General features: G+C 37.6%; 2 protein-coding genes across 5 annotated transcripts in view; both read right to left on the bottom strand.

Annotated features, from left to right (window-relative positions):
- The window catches only part of LOC113073780 (NMDA receptor synaptonuclear signaling and neuronal migration factor-like), a 29,741-nt gene extending 15,446 nt beyond the window's left edge, over window positions 1-14,295 (bottom strand). Inside the window, exons 1-6 of one of the 4 annotated variants that reach the window (XM_026246548.1) lie at window positions 13,901-14,295; window positions 4,296-4,357; window positions 3,353-4,036; window positions 3,180-3,252; window positions 2,152-2,157; window positions 437-505 (exon numbers count right to left, since the gene is read on the bottom strand). In XM_026246548.1, the coding sequence (XP_026102333.1) occupies window positions 437-505; window positions 2,152-2,157; window positions 3,180-3,252; window positions 3,353-4,036; window positions 4,296-4,357; window positions 13,901-13,971 (965 nt within the window). In that variant the 5' untranslated portion in view covers window positions 13,972-14,295. The remainder of the gene's footprint in view (window positions 1-436; window positions 506-2,151; window positions 2,158-3,179; window positions 3,253-3,352; window positions 4,037-4,295; window positions 4,358-13,900) is intronic. The other 3 variants (XM_026246556.1, XM_026246555.1, XM_026246558.1) reach the window with 3 other exon arrangements.
- A 1,102-nt stretch (window positions 14,296-15,397) lies between these two features.
- LOC113069097 (leukotriene B4 receptor 1-like) lies at window positions 15,398-16,896 on the bottom strand. The gene has a single exon (XM_026242075.1). It carries the CDS (start codon window positions 16,894-16,896, stop codon window positions 16,012-16,014), a length of 885 nt encoding a protein of 294 aa, XP_026097860.1. The 3' UTR covers window positions 15,398-16,011.
- Between the last annotated feature and the right edge of the window lie 7,974 nt (window positions 16,897-24,870).

The following is a 24,870-nucleotide window of genomic DNA, read 5'->3' as shown; positions in this document are numbered from 1 at the left end:
ACCCTGAATAAAAGTATTAAATTCTTTACAAAAATAAAAAATAACAATAATTATTGACCAGTAGTGTATATCTAACAATTGTGACTTTGTTTCTTATTTTAAACGTTCTCTTACAATTACCACTTATATTGTTTAGTCTGAAGTGGAAACCAGCTTTTATAGAAATCCCTGGACTTAGATCAATAAACTGCTTCTGGCTTTCTGCTTGGTAAGCCTAGCATCACGACTCCACAGGGAAGTGTGCCATGAGCGAAAAGCAGATCCTCACGTGTAGTGTGCAGGATTTGAGTGTGGACTTTAAAGATCTGAGGGGATATACACACACCATAATACTACTTTACAGTAACACAAGACAACACAAAAGACAAACACCATCTCTCCACTGTGTGTTGAGGGAAGGGCTGAGGCATAGGACATTAGGGGCAGAAGACAGTACCTCTCCATCAGTGTGGTGGCCTCTTGCTCTCTTTTCCTCCTCTTTCTCTCTGCAATTCCACGGAAAGCCCTGCTGGGACCGGTCACAATGTTACAGGTGCAAGTGTGTGTGTGCAAAGGGAGCAGTGCAAGAGGAAAAATCTAGAGTGACAAGGAAGGTTCAAACCACAACAGGTGATCACCACCCACAGGTCAACGGGACACACTAAACACTACGACCACAGCGAAGTCAAGTGCAACAGACACTCAGTCAACAACCAGCACAGAGGATAAATTCACAGGAAAATGTAACATCTTTGTGGGAGTGGTTATCATATTTGCTGAGCATCTATTGTTTTTCACAGGGTGACAGAAGGTACAGCCATCATTACTGATGTTACACAACTGATGTCAAATCAAACCACTGTCCTCAGTAGATGAGGTTAACGACAGCCCAGAAGCTATGTTCTGACAGTGTGTGTGTGTGTGTGTGTGTGTCTGTGTGTGTGTGCACGCAATTGCATGTGGATGTGTCTATGTGACTGCATCCTGAAAACCTTCCGAGCCTTGACAGATTGGCGATGGTCTTGGAACACTGCGCACAGATTTTGATATGAGTGACTTTTCTGGGGTATACTCAGGCTAAAATTATATATTTTTTGTGCAATATTTAACACAGTGACAGCAGCAATCACCATATTCCTCCTTAACTGGGCCAGGTCACCATTATATATATATATATATATATATATATATATATATATATATATATATATATATATATATATATATATATATATATATATATATATATATATATATATACATGTACACATACATACACACACACACACCTTGCATTATAGTAAAAACACAAGCTCTGTTCCAAAATCTAGTCAACTGTCTACCTAGTTCTTATTTTAGGAAATCGTAGGCAGACTCCCAAAGGCTGTTCCTAAAGGTGGGTAGATTCTTATGTTCTTATGTTCAAAATACATTTTAAGGCAGCATTGTGAATTGAGATTTTGACTGTAGTTTATTCAGTACCAAAAATGGACAATTACATTATTTTATCTAATTAAAACTGTATTTTACTTTATTCTTACTTGTGTGCTTGGGTACATTTAGACACTACATTAGCATTTTTGTACATTATCAGCGTGCATGAAAATGTTTTATGTTATGGTCTCTAAGTGTGTTTTGTTTGTGTGTGTGTGTGTGTGTGTGTGTGTATTAGTTTCTTTAAAGACATTTACAATAAACGGGAAAGGAGTAGTATGCTAGTATGTTTTATTTTAATTCTGTCTTAGGTTCACCTGTTCACCTGCAAAAGCATCAACATACTGCTGTTTGATTCCTGTCCTTTTATTTTTTTTCTATAAAAGTAAAATAAAATAAATAATAATAAAAAATTAGTAGGAGACAATTTCTTAGCTTTAGAAACTAATTTGTGGTTGAAACCCAGAAAACTTCAAAGGTTATGCCACCATAGTAGTTCCACAAACAGGCTGTTGAAATGTGATTAATAACGATACTAACCTGAGTGACTCACAACTGGTATTGGTGTATTTTGAGCAGTGTGAGACAGTTTCTTTATAACTTCAAACACTCTGTCTAATGCTGGTGGAGTGAGAGTTAACACAGGACAGGAGAGGCAGCAGCACAGTGAAGCAGAGGGTGGGGATGGAGAGAAGCGTTGATTTTAAAACAGTGGGTTAATAAGAAAGAAATACTCACGATATTCTTTGGAGCCAAGGAAAAAAATGCATAATAAAAAAGAGGAAAGAGAGAGCAGGTGCTTTAACCATCACAAGAAAACACATGAAAAGCAAGTAAAAAGGTAAAGTACACAGGAAATACAGAGTGTTTTTCAAATATGAACATTGGCTCAGGTCTTATGAAAGGATCACCTAATGCTTTATCACTATCTATTACAGTCAATTATCAAAAAAAGTGGCAGCTCTACAGCCAACCTTGGGAGAAAACACTGACGATTCACACAAATTTTAAGGATTTTGAAGGGAAAGTGTCAGTTAGAGACTAGCAAAAAGGCGAACGAATAAGTCCGAAGAGAAAATGATTTAAGTAGCTGCAGAGATAGCAAAGTATTCACAGACAGAGAGGGATAAAGTGGGAGGGGAAAGGCAAGGAGAACTGACACCAGAAGATGAGGTAGGAGGGTACAGTGAGGTTGAGGGGGAGACAACAAGCATGAAGGCTGGAGGGAGGCGGACTACACCTCAGTGGGGGGCTCAGCCAGTGGGCTCTGTGATTAAGACTTCTGCCCGACAGGTGATAATTAAGCATTCAGGCTGATCAGAAGCATCTGAGCACAGAGTATAATGGAGCCTAAATTTACTCAACTGAAAAGTTGAAGGACAAGAGAAAGAAAAAAAAGAGGAAAAAGAAAAACATAAAGAAAAAAGATTGAAGACAGGAAACAGGACGGAAAAGAAAGAAATTTAAAGTAGGAGAACAAATAAGGCAAAGAGAAATGTGGGGAAACGGGAATGAAAAGAACAGGTAAAGAGGAAGAAACAAAAGCCAAAGCTAGAGGAAGGTGAAGAGGGGAAAAGAAAGAAAGAAAGAAAGAAAGAAAGAAAGAAAGAAAGAAAGAAAGAGGAAGCGGAGGACAAAGAGAAAGAATACCTCCTGTCATCCCACACACATGAGTCAGGATAGTTAAATTACACGTCTGTTTCATAGACCAAGCCTACACAGGAGGAGAGAGATGTTTGATGCACTGAATTCCCATGTTTACTCACGCTTGCATGGTGGTGGTTGCAGTCTGGAAGCTGAACATGTTCTCTTTAGGGAACCAGCTGTTAGTGTGATCCTCTACGAAAAAAAAGAAAGAAAGAAAGATAGCCTAAGAAAAGTAGCAGGTACAGTGTAAATCTCACAATACACCATTCAGTGATGGTGATGTTCTTCCTACCTCGATCCTCAGAGGACACACGGTCCTCACTGTACATCCTCTCCAACTTCTTGTGCTGTTTGCCACCATCATGTGGTGACGTCTCAAGGTCTAGAGAACGCTGGCTCTGGCAGTGTGGCCGAATGCAGTCCACACAATCCGGCGTGCAATCCTCCCTTGACCTGCTCCTTCTTGAGCCCCAGTCCCGGATGTTATGGGCACTTCCTGAGCTCTGCAAAGGTTGCGTCAGAGGCGGATGGCTGTAGTGATGCTGGTGGGTAGGGCAGTTGTTTCCATGATGGTGGCTTCCTCGATGATGGCTGCCACGTAAATTGGAGGGACCGTTGGTTCTGGGCGGGTCTGTGGTCCTCTTCAGCACCTCGAGCTCCAGGCTCTCCTTGCTTCCCTGGCTCCCAAGCATATCTCGCTCCCTAGTAATGGTGTAGACCCGTGCTGGCTTCAAAGAGCTCTCTGCACACCTTTGATGATGCTGGTCCTCAGAAGAAAGGCTGCGTTCTACTGAGAAACGTCGCTTGGAACTGGTAGGAAGGGGTGCAGACTGGCTGCCTGGTTGAACCTCTTCTTGACTGGGCTTGACTATTAGAGTGTGTTGGGAGTATGGCTGGAGGCTGTTGTTGTTGTTCAATCGGCTGATGTCTGGGGAGTCTGTGTCTTGCCCAATGAAGGTGTCAGATAGCAAATGATCTGGAGTGAAAGACAGAAAGGGACAGAGATAATCAGATTTTTTTATGTTGTCTCCGCAAAGCAACAGGTGCCAATGAACCTCACCGTTAATGATCAATTAAAGGATGACTGGGTGAGTTGACAGAAGTGCAATTAATGTTAAAACTAAAGGATGATGCTTTCCTACATCAAGTACTAATACACTCAAGCACTTCACAAATTGTAGAACAGGCAAATAAGAGGAGACAAAAGACTTGGCATGAGGTGGAATGGACCTAACCTGATCCGTTGCGGTTCTCAGGGTGCGTGTGAGAAAGGTACTCTCCAAATGCTCGAGCTGCTCTGCAGAGAGACAAATAAGAAACCAAATCAAAGAATGGAGACAAAACTCTGTCTTGATGCACTTCCCATGCTGCTGCTTTCAGTTCTCAGTAGTTATTCCCAGTCCAGTTGTTAAGTCTAACGTCATACATCACAGTTTCCGTGTCCAAACGCTTTTTCAATCTCAGACGATCAAATGGTGCTATTATAAATTCATAGTATGATGTAGTACTATTGAAAATTCATGATCCTAACATTTATCTGCTGAAATCTCAGCTAGCCAGGAAAATGTAGTGTACACCGTGACTGCTTAAAAGCTTAACTTAAAGGTGTGGCACAAAAGAACAGTGCTCATAAATGGCTGCTGAGACAGTATTTTTCACTTGAAATGGCATAGAAGCTTGGACCTGGAAACAGTATTCGATTCATCTTGTCTTACCAAGCAGATCAAGTAGATAGTTATTCATGATAATACTGCAGGCAGCTTCCATATTTCATATCAATTTCAGTGGAACTCTCTGTCCTAAAGTGTTACATAGAGCCATTTACAGACCACTAACTTCATAAAGCAATTTTAGATATTGCTCTTGGCCACTAATGCGATTGAGTGATTTATGGCTTTGCATTTAAATCGAATGTCTGCTTTATAATTTGACTCTCTGATAATATTCTTCACTGGAAGTCTGTGTGACATGTGTAGTCAAGACCAAATACTGTTTTTTCCTCTTCATGAAGCATAAGACCACATGTCTAATTCAGTTTATTTTCCATATTCAAAAACCTCAAGTTAAAATGAGGAACATTAGCAGATAATGTCACAAGATGTGGCTCTAATTTAAAATGGGCTACCACATTTGTCATGCTTTCAGAAAAATGCGGAAATACTTTGCATTTCACTACTTCTCTGAGGTGTAAAGCACTGAATGAAATCTAGATGCATACAGCCACTGCAATACCTTCCTCTAATTTAACCAACCGGATGACCTTTCTGCAATGTTTTCTATGTGTGTGAGTGGTTATGCCACTAAAAAATGGCTTCAAAAATTCTGAAGTTCATTGAAAAGAAAAAAAAAGGATACATGTGCACTCCCGATGGCTCTTACAATCAGCATAGATGATTTATACAAATCATTAAATGCATTCGAAGAGCTGCCAGATTCCATTATCAAATGCATCACTCCAACTCTTAACCATGGGAAAGATTTACCCAGTTTTTTCCTCTGTGGCACAGAGAGAACACCACTAATGCAGCCTAATTACTCGCATATTCTGGGGGAGTAAACCAACAACCATGTACAAATGAAAAATAGCCCCAAACCCCCGTTTCACTCACTTTGTCTTTAATTTACTTCCCAGCTAATGATGCCTTCCCACACAAGCTCACTAAATATGTAGATTCTAACATGCATAAATATAGTAAAACCCACCTCCATCCCTGCATTTGGAGAAATGTGGAAGCTACACAAATGCACCTAGATGAATGCGGCTAACTGACAAGCACCTCCACAAGCAATAATCAGTATGCTACTGGCAAATTGTGCAATCTCTGCAGCTCTTTAGGGATGCTGGGAAATGGGTTCTGTTGTTGGAGTACGCTTTCCTGAAACGACACTTTGAATAATTAAATATTAGCCAGCATGTGCATCCCTCTCTCTCCTTACTCAAGAAACTCTTGTAACAGATGGGAAGAGTGGTTCAGAGTGGAATCATCCAATCACTTTCTCATCACACTTCTCACTGTCTACCCTCCACAATAACTGAAGCAGATACAAGATATAAGTGTTTTAAAGTGTGATGGGCCGAGAGGGCAGGGGGCTAAAAGAGAGCACTGGACCTATGCAGACCCATCGAAACCCAAAGCGGTTGTGTTATGATTTTAATGTCTTAGTCAATTTGAAATGTGCTCTGCAGTGCTCTTAAAATAAAACGTTCGTCGAGGAGATGTGTGTTCAAGCAGATAGCAGGAGAAATGGAATGGGGCGGCTGGCGGCAGAGAAAGAAGTACAACCCAGAAGGCTGCTGGGAAAAAGTTCACTGCTAGAACACAAATCATTTTCAATGAGATTGCCAGGCAGAGCTCAGAGAGGGAGCAATCCCGTAAAACTGCTGTGAATGTGAAATAGATAAGTGGAATGGGTCTAAGGGCAGTACGTCACGATTCAAAGCATAAATTTGCTGGCATAGATTACTTTTTTCTCCACATAAATCTTTGTTTTTCTTTTTTATCTCATAAATCACTAAATACACATAAACAACATTAATTTAAAATATGTATATGACTGCTTACTATATGGTTCATCATAAAACAAATTGCACATTTAATGTAATATATTTTACTTGAAAAAATAATGATAATAATATTATTAATAACAAATCAATAATTGAACATAATTACATTGTCATCATTAATAACTGAAATATCTGATTCTGTATATTTCTCTAATAATTACTTTTAAAATGGTTGCAATTACATACAGTATCAGTGCAAATGTGTAATGTAATAGCTAAGTTATCAGAATAATCAGGTATTGTTATACTATGCTAGAACATAACCTTACTTAGACATTAAATGGTTATTAGAACATAGTTATTAGAACAAACTACATATATAATAATATTATTTAATAAGGAATGTAATCAGGCACTAAAGAGAGTTCCCATTAAAAGTTTTCTGAGCCAATGCATCTAATGGAGACCCGATTTCTCACTACACTGACCTACAAGTCAACTGGTCCACAGGAAAAAATCCCATTACTCTCTATGGTCAGACAAACTGTGAGAACATAAGCCTGTAACGGTTGTGCAGGGCCACATTGGTCAATAGTCAAACTGAATAGCAGTTGAAAGAATGAGCACACTGTGTGGGCAATACAACACAAAAGAAATGCCCCACCACAAATAAAATTTCAACATAAAATTTGCAATAAGTTGTTTAAAAGGCAATAATGATACTAAAGATGAGCCAGGAAAATATAACATTCCTCATTTATTTGGTTATAGCAATAATTACTGGAACACATTCAAGCACTGTTCATTTATTTATACAACTTTTATACTTATACAGGGGCGGCAGTGGTTCAGTGGTTCATGTAGGTTGTCTACAAACCGGAAGGTTGGTGGTTCAATCCCCGGCTCCACCTGACCAAGTGTCGAGGTGTCCTTGAGCAAGACACCTAACCCCAGCTGCTCCCGATGAGCTGGATGGCGCCTTGAATGGCAGACACCGCAGTCGGTGTGTGAATGAGTGTGTGAATGGGTGAATGTGAGGCAAATTGTAAAGCGCTTTGGATGGCCATGTGTTGAAAGCACTATATAAATGCAGTCCAAACTGGCAGTGACTTGTTTCCAAGTGTCCGCCGTGGGTCTCTCAGCTGGAGTTACTTGACAGTCCGGGACCCTCAGCACCCCACTGTAGGGCTGCACAATTCATCAAATTTCGAATCGCGAATACAATTATGGATGCCAAAATTACGCGATCGTTCAAAGTGCCAATTAATCATTCAAAGTCCATTTACATTATTCTGCATGCTTGAGATGCATTTTTTCTTTCTACATATTATCTTAATGGTTTTTCCAATGTTTTGATTTTAGTTTTAGTATAACATTATAATATCATTAACTTTTTTATCATTTAAAGAAGAAACCAATAAGATGTGTAGTTGACATTTGAAGCTTAATACTACTGAAAAGCACTAAAAGTTTTCCACTTAGAGTGTTTCCAGCTTGTTTATTTTCAAATAAAAATACAGCATGCAGTTGCATCAAAAAATGGTATAAACATCATTCAATTAATTTGTTATTGTTCTCTCGACTAATTGGCAAACAAATTTCCTGTTTGACCCTGTAAAGCTGCTTTAACACAGTCAGTATTGTTAATTGTATAAAACACTATACAAATAAAGGCAACTTGACTTGACTATGAGATGCCCAAATCACTTACAATCATATCTCTCTCACACACACAGACTAGCCTTCTTCTCATGCCAGTTTGTCTGAGGGTGTAGTATCGCGTACATCTGGGAGCATCTCTCATGGTTTCAGCCATGTGATAAAAATGGGGGAGAAAGCAAGGGAACTCGAGAAAGAAGTGTTTCAACCATATTAACTAAAGCAGATGCTTTAACCAAGACTGCTGGACAAAAGCCCTGTGGCGATCCAGAAGAAGAGGCGGATGACTAGTGACTCAGATGAACAACATGAAGATACGAGCAGAATGTAAAAACAATAACTGCCCCAATGTAGACACAAATACATTCTGGCATATAGATTGAAGGCAGGAGGTTATAAGTGCACAAAGGCATCATGGATAAAGGAGAGCAGAGATAGCACACCCTGGAGCTGTTCTAGCACTGATGTTTTCGTGTGTCTGTTCACGCACAATCAGAGTCAGGAATGGGTGCTTTTGCCCAGGGTGACACTGACTTCAGCAGGCCACTAATTTCGTAAAAAGCACGTACAATTTGTTCTTGAGTGGCTCAGTGCGCATTGACCAGAACATTTGTGTGTGACATGGCCCCTTTCTCTCGCCTCCTCGTTCGCTCACTTACGAACTTTGTGTTCTCTTTGCTGATTTGATTTCTTAGTGTACCGTTCAACCCAGCATCTCACACTGCCCTCGCCGCCAAATAAGAGTTTTTTTCGTTGACAGATAGAATTTATGTAAGCTGTAGTGTGAACTAAACTCTGAGTCATATTCATTTTGAAAATGCTCAACATCTGCCATTGGCATTTAGCTATTAAAAACTTCACATTAGAAATTCATTAACACTAGATGAGCTGGTATCTGAATTAGTCGCACTAGCAAACAGTGGAGCTTAAAATGGCAATCGACCAAAATGTCCCAGCTGATCCATTCCAATTTTTTGAACTCAAACCTCCCCCTGTAGTACAGAAAGGCCATTTATTTGAACTAGGCTGCAAAACAGGCTTGTCCAGAAAGCTTCAGTGGGCAACTTGGCTTGCTCATTAGTTAAAATAAGAGAAGGGAGGATTTTATTATTCAGAAGAGGAATATATTATTCCAGATGGTATATCTAACGAACAAGAAGTGGGGGAAGTTTGCCAAACTTTGTGCTGCTTTGGCCATCGGGTAACCTCAACATCAAATCTCAACATTAGTAAAGAAAGTGTGACTAAAGATTATTTAAAGGGGGGGTGAAATGCCATTTCATGCATACTGAGTTTTTTACACTGTTAAAGAGTTGGATTCCCATGCTAAACATGGACAAAGTTTCAAAAATTAAGTTGTATGTTTGAAGGAGTATTTTTGTTCCCAAAATACTCCTTCCGGTTTGTCACAAGTTTCGGAAAGTTTTTTTCGAGTATGGCTCTGTGTGACGTTAGATGGAGCGGAATTTCCTTATATGGGTCCTAGGGCACTTCTCCCGGAAGAGCGCGTGCTCCCGTATAGCGAGGCTGAGCACAGACAGACATTTCACTGATCAGAGAGAGAGCGTCGCGAAAAGTCACAAAATAAGTGTGTTTTTGGTTGCCAGGGCAAGACAACTCTGCACAGATTACCAAAAAAAACAGCATTAAGGGACCAGTGGATGGAGTTTATTTTTACAGAGCATCAATGAAGTTGTGCAAGTGTTTTTGTTTGTTCCCTGCATTTCGAAGATGCTTGTTTTACAAACAAGGCCCAGTTTGACGACGGATTTGCGTATCGTTTATTTCTTAAGGATGATGCAATCCCAACGAAAAAGGGTCACGATCATGTGTTGGAACCGCAGGCGGTGAGTAAAACTGCTTCAAATATCTCTGCCTCCTTGTTAGTGCGTCCGCCTCCCATCGGAGACCCGGGTTCGAGCCCCGCTCGGAGCGAGTCGTTGCTGCTGCTGCTCTCGTTCTGTTTCAGCCTCGGCATCTGATTCTGGATCATAAATAAACGGCTGAATCTGACTGTAAGCCATGGTTTGTTTTGGATGATGGTTTTTCCCTCACGGTAAAGTCACAGCTTCCAAACGCTCTCAACGCAAAAGCCTATTCGCGCTCGTGATTCTTTAGCTCCGCCCACACGTCACGCCTCCAGCCGGTCGTGTTTTTCCGGGAAAAATCGGTACAGACTATCTTTCTCTAATGAATATAATAAAACTACTAAGTACTTTTTGGAGTTATGAAGGATGCTGTACTACTCTATAGGTACTCAAGATTAACAGGATATTGAGTGAAAACGAGCATTTCACCCCCCCTTTAAATAAGATCCCTAATCATATCAGTCTGACCACCACAGTGTGTGCTGTAGCTTTCACTGTTTGTTGAACCTGTCAATGTCATGCGGACTTTCTAAAGAGGCAGACCAACTATATTAGTCCCAAAAGAATATCTTCAGTCTGGCATTTTAACTCATTTCACAAATGAATATGTCATTGAATAACATATCTAAAAATGAGTCTCAGTAACAAAATAAAAATATATCATAAATATTGTAGAATAATATTGAGTATAATATTTATTGGTTTTCAAACCCGATAACGCCATAAAATATTTACAAAAAGACAGAAAAAAACCATGTGTTCCAGTCTCACCATCTCTAAGCATCTCTAACTCTAAGCATCATCACACACATATTAAACATATAAAAGGGGTCATATGACATTGATAAAAAGAACATTATTTGGTGTTTTTGGTGTAATGTAATGCGTTTATGCGGTTTAACATAAAAATAAAATAAAAATAATTTTCACATAATGTACATTATTGTTGCTCCTCTATGTCCTGCCTTTCTGAAACACATAGATTTTTACAAAGCTCATTGTTCTGAAAAACAAAGTGTGCTCTGATTGGCCAGCTATCTAGTGCATTGTGACTGGCTGAAAGCCTCTAACTTGTGATGGAAATGTTATGCCCCTTAACATACTGTGATGCCGTCTCCCAGCACGACCAGACCAAACCAATAAAACCCATTACAAACGAGGCATTTGTTGCATCCAGTGGGGACATAATTACTGATTATAATGACTTATACTGTCTTGTTACATGTTGCATTGCGTATCGCGCTGCGTGAACATAAAACCTGAATTTGTGATAAGAGAAAAAACAAATAAAAAGTGCTACTCCATACTGCTCAAAACTCACATTTGAATCATCAGTCACATGTTCTTTAAATATGTAAACATACTTACAGACTGTGAGTCAGAAGCGCCAGACTGTCCTTTAAAAGTTGGAATTTCTAGGGATGCGCCAGTTGACCGGCCATAAATCGGAACCAGACGGTTTTTGCTTAAAATACGCGATCGGCAATCAGCCTGTTTTTGGTCTTTTTTTTTCTGCCGATTTTTCCAGAAGTGCACCCGCGTGCACAGACTACATTGGTATCATTCGCTATCATGTAATTTGTGTGGAAGTATTTTGAAATCTTTGCGCAGGAAACGGGCAGCCGTTCTGTGCTTGAAGTGCAAAGCTTCATGTCTGAGGCACAGATAGCAGGAAGCAAACAGCAACCTTTCCCTGCGTGAGCGTACTGTACCTGTAATTCTTAAAAATTTGTAAAAAATTTTAGGGTAATGATTCACATCTATATTTTTTAACTTCAGCAAATACCGTATTTTCCGGACTATAAGTGGTCCTGCGACTTATAGTCAGGTGCGACTTATTTATGAAAATTAATTTTACATGAACCAAGAGAAATGAACCAAGAGAAAACTTTACCGTCTACAGCCGTGAGAGGGATAATGTTTTCTCTTGGTTCTTGGTTCTAAATAAATGCGACTTATAGTCCAGTGCGACTTATATATGTTTTTTTTCCTCGTCATGACGTAGTTTTGGACTGATGCGACTTAGACTTAGGTGTGACTTATAGTCCGAAAAATACGGTAGTTATTTATTTTTCATTGGCTCAAGTAAAAAAATATAGATGTGAATCATTACCCTTTTTTTATTGGACGAATGAAACACTTTGCATCTTTGTTTTATTCACACCAACATTATTTGATTTTAAAATTTTGGAATAATGTATTTATATAGCATACTTGTTTTGTTCACACTGGTAAAGCTTTTTTAAACCAAATTTAAAAACTAAAACAAATACTGAATGCTGATTAAGAAACCTCTTATTGAATGTGTTGATTGTGTTGTTTGGATTGTAGAACTATGCAGTTGTTGCTTTTAATTTCACATGGTTACAGTTCATCTTTTAATTTAAGACCAGTTCTATGTAGTTACAGCCCATTTAAAAAACAAAAGCTAAATGCTGATGTCTGTACCATCTATGTTTGTATTGATTGTAGGCTACTTACTGTTTAGCTACTGCCGTTAATTTCAGATGGTTACCATTATTGTTTTCAATAGCCAAAAGTTTGGCCTATTAAATATAAAAAAAAAAATGGAAATCGATATCGGAATTGGCCAGTTTGTTTGGAAAATCATGAAAAATCATGATCCTGCATCCTTAGGAATTTCCCCACTTTATAGAAACAGCCTCCCTCCAGTACAACGGCATGTGTTCTTAATATTTAATTAGACATTTACATGTCAACTGTGAGACAACTGGGAGGTTTGTAGATCTATAATCACTCACTGCGTAGCTCTAAAAAGTGCTGTTCGACTAAGTCTGAATTGGTCAGGCACCACCCAGCTAAACAGATGAATTATAGAGTGAGGATGAATACAGAATGTGATCACTCTGTGACTGTAACATGGAGTGAGTCTCAAGGGACGGTCAGAAGTCTGGCGACAGCAGTGATGTCATGGTGAATTCAGTAGGTTGTTAATGGTCATTTACAGTGTATGGGTAAATGAACGAGTGACTAACTGATTGACTGATTGACTGGGAAGCTTTTCAAAGGCACACAATGACGTTGGTTGGGTCCAATCACGTCACAAAACTCCAAATGATATATTTAAACAAATATTCTAGCCAATGATGACTGTAAAAATATCGCCAGCTGTGACAGTGATGTCATGACTCTGTCATAGAACATCAGTCTAATGAATACTTACGTTGTTTGATAAGCAAACGAAATCTTAAACGACAATTTAAATAAAACTGTATTAAATTACATAAACTATAATTAATAAAACAAATAACAACATACAAAACAATAATGATCAAGAAATATTTTGTTGTTGTTGTTGTTTAAAGCCTAATAACCAGGCTCTATAGGCTAAATGTATGAATTCTGAAAACAACCTTATAATAATAATAATAATAACATAAATATCATCATCATCATCACTATCAGTAATATTAATGTTAAAACAACAATCTCACTCATCCTCATTATAACAAACAGTGGCGGCTCATGGGGGTCTAAAAATATATTTGGCCTTTTTTAAAATAGGTAGGTACATTTATACTATTATATTACCCTATAAACCCTATTTGACTAAAGGATCCTGCAATCACTTTATATTTTCCTCCTTTAACTTTATCATAAAAAACCCTAAAAAGTAATTTAAGTCAAACTTAATATTTTGATACGAAGTTGCTAGCAAGCTATACAAAGTGTTTTACAGTCGTCACCAAGGAAACGTCATGATATGAGGTGTGATGAGATGTCATAGTTTTGTGCAGCATGCCTTCACAAATAGCGTTTCTGGCGCGTGTGTTCTCCAGAGACTCACCGAACTTTTGCGGCAACAGAAGAAATGGCATCATTCCTTAAATTCTTCTTCTTGGACACGGCTGTTCCCATGCTGCAGTGAAACCACCAATGTGTAAAAACAGCTCATTCCACTCGTCACTTCTGAAGGAAATAATTGCACAACGCAAACAAATCATCCGCAGAGTGGAGATGCGATCTCCTCCTCTCACTTCAACCTGATTCAGATTGCTGCTCAGGGTCTATCAGATGTTCCGCTTGTTCCTCATGTTTAGGAACGCGGCGTTCATCAGAATTTCACGACGTGAAGTTTAGAATGTTCTTTAGGGTGCGGAGTTTGAGATGCAAGTGCAGCAAACGTGAAGGGTGAGCTGGCTGCTAGGACGCGAGAATGTGCTCACGCGCAGCTCTCTCTCTCTCTCTCTCTCTCTCTCTCTCTCTCTCTCTCTCTCTCTCTCTCTCTCTCTCTCTCTCTCTCTCTCCTCAGTATCTCATATTGATCCATATAAAATCATAGTTGAGTGGACATTACGGAAACTACTGCCATATAAAGGAGAAGTTGCTCAGCTTGTCCTTTGTCGTCGGCTTAAAAGTGCACAAAAGAAATGAACCAAGTTAATTCCTGTACAGACACATGGCATACCTTAAAACAAATAGAGCTGCTTACCGTTCGTTTATGGGCAGGTAAGGTTATGGAGTCAGTCATGGCATATTTCGGCAAAGAGTGGAATATATGTCCGCATAATGTCCCCTTATCGGCAGTAGCCTACAGTTCCCTGACCGAACACGATTCCAGCTCGTGCACGACTACGAACCCGAGCCATTACGGTGGAATCAGGATTATTTACTTCAAATGTTTGTTAAACGAGTCTAAATACAGACAATAGCCCATGGCGTATGCATTAAAAAATTGACTATAAAAAAAAAAATATTTAAATTAGGCTACTTTAAATTATATAAAGGAAAATAAAGGACGTTAACATGCAAACCAATGGTTATGTTGAGTATATTACAAATGTTTAGAGCATTTAAATTAATCTGTAAACGAATCAACATGTTGCTGGGTTAAATTAACGTGTTTGTCCTATGATACCCAGCCTAACCCAAGTTGGGATGTTTTTAACCGATAGTTTAAGAGTGTTAAGATAGAAAAAAAAAAAAAAAAAATCATGACAGTTTCAGTTAAAATGTAGGCTACAATGAAAAAAAAAAGATTTACTTTTAAACTATTTTTTTTACTATAAATTGCTATAAATATCACAATTACAAAGACAATTGAGAAATTAAAAGAATTGAATTTAATGAGCAGGATCAAGCACACAATGCCCCCCCCCCAAAAAGTCAACAAACTAATAGTCTTTGATGATAAATCTAATGGCAAAACTCAGACTAAACCATGACACAACAACTGAAACATACAAACAATACCAGACAAAGAACTGCAGACAGGTGATTAGCAGAATCAAAACAGGTGAGAACTAATTAGTAACTATAGGAACTAATTGGTTGGGGTGAAAAGGGGAACAAAGAAAACTGGGTCAAATTAAACAAGGAACACAGAACTAAACCAAAACAGAAAATAACTGACAAGAAATGATCTTTCTTATATTACTATGAAAATATTTATTTACAGCTTTGAAAAAATACTTTAAAAGACACAAATTGTTGTATAACCACTTTCATTTAGTCTTCAATTAATTTCAAACAACAAATTTCAGCAAAAGAAGAAGTCTTTGTTGGCATCCTTTTTCTTTGTGTAGGGCTTTAAGTTCCTTGTGTCTTCAGAGAAACTTTGAAAACTGCAGTCAGTAGAGCAAGTGTGGTTTATCTGCCTCATCATTACCACATTGCTTACCACTTTTGAAGAGGAAAATTGAAAGCTTACTTAAATTGCTCATTTTACAGCCTTAACATATAAGACAAAGAAAATACAAAAAGCAAAAGGTTGGCTTCCATAGTACTGTTTCGGGAATTCTTACTTGATAATTATAATATTTTGGGAATGGAGAAGTATTTTATTCAGCTGAGGAAACATAAATGGGATATGATGAAAAATGTAATATGCGCTTACCTTTAAGCACACTTCAAAAGCAAACAAATAATATTAGACAGAAGTATACCAACAGAAAAGCTTCAGCTTTCATTCAGATTTTCTAGTGGCTGATCTGAATGCTGTTTTCTTCTGCATCGCAGCGTTCGAGCTGAGAAGGCATAAAGAAAGGGGTTCACACAACTGTTAATAAAGAAAAGAGCGCCAGTTATATTGTTGCTGCCATCTGATTCCCATGGCATTGCCATAGAGACCAAGTTGTTGATCATAGCGGGGGTCCCAAATATGAAGAAGGCCACTACGATCCTGACAGACAGTTTTGTCAGCCTGTGGCTTCTGAAGGAAACTGACTGATTTATCCGTTGGTGAAGTCGATGGTAGAAACACAACAGGCTGAAGACAGGCACAAAAAACATCACTAGAGTTTCGACAAGTAAGATGACTATTTTTTCTTGTTTATTCTTATAATCCTGATAACAGCGTAGAAGCCCAGCCTTCTGCTTCACGTTTCTGTAATAAAGCGCATAAGAACCCAGAGCTCCACTTAATGTCCATATTCCAAAAATCAGCCACTTTTGTCCCTTCTGCCCGAGCTTGGCCCATCTCTGTGGATACAGCACCTGCAGGTACCTTTGCACACTCAACAAGGTGACAGAAAGCACACTACTGTAGAGGCTCCAGTACACTACATAGGAAAATAACTTACACAGACCTTGGCCAAAAACCCAGCCATTCAGAAGGGCATCAATCCACACAGGCAGAAATATCAGACTCAATAGATCCGAGACAGCCAGACTCAGCATCAGTTTTGGGGTGAAACTGTCATCCTTTAAATGCTGGGCGAGCATGACCAGCGCCGCTACATTACCGGGTACACCCAGCGCACAGCACAATCCAAGAACAGTGCTGGATGCTACTGCTGAGGTACGGACAAACAGAGGGTTGTTAGAAATGTTCTGATACTCCATGGTCATCTGCCATTTGGTGATGTGAATATGAAGTTTGAGGTTATTGCCCAGTAATAGTTAAGGAAGTAGTTTCAGGAAGTGAACTTTGATCACAATTGGTTCTGCGGAAAGACATTAACATTTTTTAAATAAAAGAGCATGCAAATGTGTGTAAAATTAGTTTTGTTAAAGGTAAATTATTTGCATGGAGTTGCAATATAAGGCTGCATGTGCATGAATGGAGTGTTTTTTATGATTTAGGCAGCATTTCCTTCTAAATATGTTAATGTACTGAAGTAACGTGTGCTTATAAGCTGAGCTGCCATATGCATGAGCCTTGATAACATGACTGCTGTGGTTGATGCTGCTGACCTTACACACAGTAGAGCGCATTTCCCATGATAAGCAGCTACAGTAGTATGTGTTTGCACCCCAACACTCTCTGGAAATATCATTTCAACCACAAACTGAAGAATCACATAACATAACACATTATTTTAGCAGAGTTTATGTACATTGTAATGCCTTTAATTCTAATATTTAAATAGTTATTATTTTAAATGTTTTTTAAACTTTGTGGTTTATTATTTTGAGTCTTATGGGATGCGGTAACACACATCCCTCTCATAATATATTGCTTTCCAGATCTATTGCTTTTGCCACTCACACAGTGCCATATTCACACAATCATGCACCAGGTAACAGAAGATCAGAAGATGGCACGGTTAGTGCTCACAGTCACTGATCTATATATAACTGAACTGCGCTCTTGCCCACCTCTTCCCCTGAGCCAGGGACTTCTAAATGGAATGATTAGCATGGTTTAGATTGCCTAGTGTAAGCAAACTCTAATTATTCTCCCCCGTATCCTGCACACATGAGTTTATACCTGCCCATCAAGTATTGTCCGGCGCTGCACTCTGCTGCGATCGGTCCCGCGATCATGCAGGTCTCTACTCGGAAGATGCCTGTTATAATCTTATGATGGAGGCTCTGGATTCTGAGCATAACTTTTTTTTTTTTAACAAACTATAAAATACTTTCCATAAAAACTTTTTTTTATAATATATAATATATATTATATTATTTATAGTTTAGATCTAGGCTAACTGCTACTATGTAAAAGGAACACTGCTGTAAAATGTTTTTTTTTTTTTTTTTTTTTTTTTTCAAAACCAAATGTTATTACACTTTTGTTCATGTAGCGGTAGGCCTACTTTTAAATAGAAAAAGGTGCACAATACACTACTTTTGAATGCATTATTAGTTATGTGCATAGCAATGCGTTTAATCACGATTAAAAAAAAAATATCTTTGCTCAGCACTAATCTAAACCAGTAGGTGAACAAATAAATGCATAGTCAATCAAACCAATCTATTATTGAACAAAGCAATGTATACTTGACAAGACCAATATATGCTTGTGCCAACCAGTGTACCTAAACCAATTCATAGTTGTATATGTCTGGTTACAATCATTGTAATATAAATCAATGCCTTTGAACCAGTAAACCCCATCCATATTCACTCAATAGGTATGTATTATTTCCTGAACAGCTTTACATACTGTAGTGCCCTCTAGCCAATGTTACCAGATTGTGCGGGTTCGGTTTAGAATTTGATTAGGCAGGTAAAAATTGGCTTGGGTAGGTTGACAAAATTTGGTCTGGTTTGAGATCAGTTTGGGGATTTCCAAACATATAAAATGTATGAGCTAATTGATTTTGGATTTCGGATCTGATTTAGAATGTATAACTGTATACAGTAAGTGATCATAATGCCTAAATATAAGTTACTTGGTAAAGAGTGGGATGTTTTAACTCTCAAAACGTGAATTGCACCTTTTGAGGGAAAGATGAAAAGGCTCTAATATCACTGCAATTCTGAAATCAGAGCACATTTAAATTATTTAATAAAAAATTATTTTTATCTTTTAAACATTCTAAACCTGGCATATCCTTGAAAGCTGCTTGTTAGTTTTGATTGTGCAAAGTTCTGTATTATGTTTTACAATATGTACTTGACAAAATACCTTTATGTTCTGTGTGAAATTGTAGCGCGACAGAAAAGTGCATAGCCTAATTGTTATTGTTATTTATTATTATTATTATTATTATTATTGGATCGTACAGATACAGTGTGTATCATACAGTATGCATCAATGAATGACACAGTTTTGACTGTCATGTGTGCATAAACGAGTGTGAAATACCTAATCACGATGCTTGTTCCGATGATTTATATTGAGCACTTTTTTTGCATTTAAATTCTGACCGTTGACTTTAAAAATTATGCGTGTTTTTTTCAAGGTTGTTAGTTAATTTCTTGATTGCTGTTTTAACACTTGCAAATTTTAATCATATTTGGTAATTCTCTTTAATATATTTGATCCATGGGAAATTTATCTAACATTTTATTTATTATTTTATAGTCATTATTTTGTTTTAAGAAGTATCAACCTTGGCTGACATATATCACATTATTTTGACAGCTAAAGTTTTGGACGGCTTTTTGTTGGAGTGGGTAGATTTTTTTGAAAGCTTTTGGGCTGGAAATCATCCATCCAACCTGGCAACACTGTCTCTAGCACACAGAGAGCTGGAATCGAATGCAAAACAGGAACGTTCATCACCTTCCCTATAGCAGTACTAATTTATTTATCAATTATATTTCTAAGGCAGCAACTAACCTTTTCACTTTCACTGATGCTGAAACTGGCATGACTGCTGTAGAAATAACTGTTGTAAATGTGGGAATATAATGTATGATTTAAGTATGTTTTAATTAGATTGCATAGCCTAATATGCATAACGGATACAGTTTATAAAAAGATTCTATAAAACAAGCAAAAATAAATAAATAAATAAATGATTGCCTGAAATAACTGAAAGTAACTTCTTGAAAGTAAGAAATCAATGTTTTCTGAATGAAGCTCAGCAGAATATATTAGGTGAGTCTCTTCATTTTATTGAATTTTTTTTAAACACATTATGAAAAAAAAAGAACTCACTGAAAGCTAAAAATGTCAGAAAATTTGGAAATATATTTTTTATTTAGATTTATATTGGGTATTAATTAAAATATTTAGAATATGTATTAATATACAGTAATATATTTTAATAAAATATTTTGAAATAAAGACTTTTTACCCGCCATTTAGACTCTATAAAAATACATTGCATATGTATTTAAATTTAGATCGGTGACGCTAATGCAAATAGTCCACTTCGCTGTAACTTGCAGTCTGCTCTTGCTAAACAGCCTCCAGCGAGGCAAGCAGGCACATTTTGACTAGTCCTGTGGTTTGTAGGGACAGAGAAATTAGATTCTGTTTTGGAATTGAGACTATTCTAAACTGAGGCCTTTTTTTCAGCAAATATTATATATTCAGTGCAGCAGCAAAACACACGCACAAACAGAACGACAGAGAAAACGCTGTAAACAAACTATATAAATCAGTGGCTGAGAGAAATTAGGTGTGATGAGATTTCTCTGCAATAATACAAAATTAATTTGCACTGTGTCAAGAGATGTCTTTGGTTTACTGTTTGCTGAACTGATATGGGTAGAATCCAAAGATAACTTAGTTAAAATTAGAGACCTAAAAACGGATTATGGTGCATACTTGTCTAATTTCATAAACAGAATGGAGTATGACTTTTACTATGACCTTCAAGAGCAGAGCACTTCAGATACAATATATCTTGGCATGTCAACTTAAAGACTTTCTTATTGAGCAAACACAGTTGATTGATATGCATGTCAATAACCATTTGAAGGGTGATCCGTTTGTTTGTATAATCATACTGATTGTCCACGTGATTGGCTGGCAAGAAGTGCAAGGCAGGGCAAGCAGAGGAGGAGTGAATCAAGACACCTGAAAAAAAGAGGACAGACAAGATGTAGACAGATGGACATGGAAATATGTGAAGGGGGAAACGAGACACTGAAGAGACAGGTGGAGGATAAATTAAGAGAGAACGAGTGAAATAATGAGTAGCCCGTTAATTGGATTGGAGGTACGGTTAATTAAATCACCCTTCTCTCCTGTTGCAGAGATACTGACAGAACAATGTCAGCTTACACGTACATTATCTGTCAAAAGATCGGACATCCCTGAACAAATGTTGCTCATGACCTTTAGGTCCTTTTGTACTAAAGGCTTATGTTTGTACACACACACACACACACACACACACACACACACACACACACACACACACACACACACATATATATATATATATATATATTAGATTGATCAAAGAGTGAAAGAAAATAACCAATGCAAGAAACCCATTAAATTAATTTTTGCCCATATATACTACAGTATATGCTAAATGGTGACTGTTATTTTGGAAAGCAAAAAAAATAAAAATAAAATACATGGTTAAATTCAGTATATTATTGGATTAATTTACAATTGCAGACAAACAGCCGTATCAAGTAGAGAATGCTTGAGGAATCGGCATCATCAGTCTCAGTATTCAACCAAATCAAATCATCTTGAACATTTTTTTCAATCAACAGTAAACAAGAACCTCATTTTATCTCCCCCAAGATCTTGATAAAAATAACCTCACTCTAATTTTCACACTCTTTTAGTCGGGACACGACACACTTGATCCCATCAGTTTCCTCGGAGTCATCAAATTGAAATCCCCTGGTAACTGAGTGACCTAAATATCTCCAGGAGACTGGCAGCATAACAGGTGAGGGGGGAAATAAAGCCATATGAATGAGATTAAAGCTAGCTAGCAGGGTCTCTGACCTAACGGCCTGCTGGGATGTTTCAGCTGGCCTGTGGATCAGGAGGCAGAAATGAAACTGAGATATAATGTGTTCTCAACAAGTTTTTGTTTAGGAGTTTTGCTGAAGGAGATCTACAATACCTAAGCTATTCACTTGCATTCCCATTGAGATTGTTTGATATGAAAACAGATTTTGACTTTTTTTTTTTTTTTATGACAAAAACCCAGTAGAATTTTTCATTATTGTAGAAAATAAGCTATGTGACCAACAAAAGTTTATGATTGTTCAAATTTGGTTTTCATAGTGATAATCTTCACAGATGAACACAACTTGTATTGAATTCTGAAGCTTAAATCCAATCGCCAGAACCAAATGTACAACAATATGTTTGCATAACTTACATGTCACCCCATCTGAAGCTTCAAACAACTCTTTTAAGAATAGATTTACTAAACGCCACAAAATAGCGTGAAACCATAAAAGGCATGACAGGCTTGTAAAGTCCTGTGGGTGATCTACTGACGGTCTCCATTCCTAAACCAGTTTAAGTGAGGGTGCGTAAACCTATGACTGAATTTTCAGTTTGGGGTTCCTATTCTTCTAGAGGACAAGCAAGCCATCTCCATGTGGTGAAAACTGTGGGAGAACTTTGAGAACTTCACATCCCCAACATATCTATCACAGTTCACACACAGACCTGTTGTTACAGGGTCACGGTTCTCAGAGATGCTGATGAGAAACAGGACACCGAGAGATGTTTTAACACCTCCCACATATCTCAGGGTCATTGCCCTTGCAGAAGTGGGCTGTGTACAAACTTGTGAGGCAGTTCTAGTCATGTCTCAGTCATCCAACTCGGGAGATGCACAACTATGACACAGGTGACAGTAGTTTTAAATACATCCTAATTGTCTGTGATGATTATTCATTGGAGGACCCTGAATAGAGTCTTTAAATCGTATCTGTCGTCATGTTCAAAAGAGTAAGAGCAAGCTGAACTCTTTAAAACGTATCAGTGTGAATCTAATTTTGTGTTCTAGCTCTTTTGAAACAGTCACCCTTGGGTTATACCTCCAGCTTTGACTCAGCCACTGAGAGGAAGCTGCTGTTTTATCATTGAAAACAGCACTATTAGCTTAGGTCTAGGCATCACAGGATGACTTTAAGGCCAGTGTCGTGAGGATTTTCACATTTCCTGGGCTGTTTTTAGCAGTCTAGGTAATTGGTGACGCACATCAGGAGATTCAACCCCATCTGCCCACCTTTGCACAAAAACATCAGTGCGTATAAATAGCAAGCGTGTCTAGGTGCTATTATTATTACCTCCAGCCTCTTCCCAGAGCTGGAAATGCGGATTGATCCAGCTGTCTCCCTGTGAGAAGCAATGGGAGGGCTGCAAGAGGTCAGCCCACTCTTATTAATTGCATACTGCTCAGGTTAGATAGGATAGTGATGTAAATGATCAATTTAAACTGAATAAATCTAATTTGTTGGCATAGAAATGATATATTTCTGCATTATTTTACATGCATTTGCATAAAAAACTTAATATCATTACATCTATCCACCTTACCTTTCATAATTTGTAAATAGCAAATCTGTAAATACAATAAACTGTCTACCACATTGTGTATTGTTTTTACATATTTATTTTTACTCACTTATTTTTATTTTGTTATCTATGATAACAAAATAGATTTTTCTTTTTCAAATGAACAGCATTTATTGGAAATAGAAATCTTTAAAGTCTTCTAACTTCACTGCCACTATTGATCAATTTAAGATATAGAAATTATGTATAATTTCAATCAGTATCCATTCAAAAATGAAAATGGTAGAACAACAATTATAAAGGATTATATATACAGTATATATATTATGTTTATATATGTTCCAATAAATGTTGATTTCTGAATCTTTCTAAACAAGTATAGACATGATGCCCTACAGAATCATATATCTGAAAAAATATTACGCAGTATTTCAATTATTGATCCATGACACACTATGATTCACTCTGTTTCCTTTGAGGCTTCACCCACAATAATCTTGGCTGGTTTATGTACACAACTCCACATTATTTTTTTACTTTTTTTTTCACCAAAATCACATTTCATACCAAAATCAAATGTAGATGCTGTTACTCTGTCTCCTTAAATTAAAAATTAAATTAAATTAAATTCCTTAAAGAGTCACATATTCTCTAGAAGATCTGTACTGAATTCACCAAATGTAGGACCATGTGACACTAGTTATTTTAAATTGTAATAAAATTGAATTATAGCTGCTTTTATCTTATTTTTATTACAAATAAATGTAGCCTTGGTGAGCATAAGAGACTTATACCATTCAACAGTTTTAATATTTTGATAGAAGCTATATATGTGGCATCAAATAAAAGATTCAGAGTATTAAGTGTAAATAACTAGAGTATAATGCAAAAACACTAAGTGCAAATTAGCCTTGAATGTCCAAGCAGAACAATATTTACTTTAAGTTTCATCTATATAATCTGTAAAGCCTCTAACTATTCTAACTTCTAACTATAACTATTATACAATTCTGCCTTCAACTGCTTCTTGTAAATGTAATTTAGCAGCATGTCATTGCTCTGTAGATTCTGATATGATGATTTATGAAACTCATATACAAAAAAATCAGGTCAGGACCGTTTGGATTGGTTTCACAGCTCAGCTGGAGGACCAGCTCCAGTTCCTTGGAGGAAAAGGGGGAGGATGGGGATGGATTCATGAGGAAAACTCAGTTTAGCTGCTCATTTTCACTTTTATCCACCCTCTGTGCAACCTGTGCGTCAGAAGGGGGCCCAGTGGTGGGTAAACGTGTCAGGCCCACCTGTCATTTACCCAAGCCTGTCTGCTGTGATCCCTCCATGGGCCTCTTTAATTACTCGTCACCTCCTCCTCTGTCTCTGTGCTGCCTTTTCCTCCAACCGGTGTAGTGAGATGGGTCTCTCAGCAGGTGCTGGTAATTACTCATCCAGAATCCTTCAGTGTGTCCAACAGCATTAAAAAAACCTGGGCCTCTCAGGACCCAGATGACCTGCTTGTTCAACATGACTGAAATATCTTTGACATTATAAGATTAGAAGCTTTTATTAGCTTTATGTAAATTCTGAGGCACAAACAACCACAACTGTGTGACATTTACATTCATACTTGAATAAAAAGCACTTTCATAAATGGTTTGAGATTCTCAACTAGGAGCTTTAAAAACGGGAAGGCC

The sequence above is a fragment of the Carassius auratus genome, chromosome 5, assembly GCF_003368295.1.
Source record: "Carassius auratus strain Wakin chromosome 5, ASM336829v1, whole genome shotgun sequence".
Classification (NCBI taxonomy): Eukaryota; Metazoa; Chordata; class Actinopteri; order Cypriniformes; family Cyprinidae; genus Carassius; species Carassius auratus.
The sequence above is the reverse complement of the archived record's forward strand: the minus strand, read 5'-3'. Positions and strand labels throughout refer to the sequence as shown.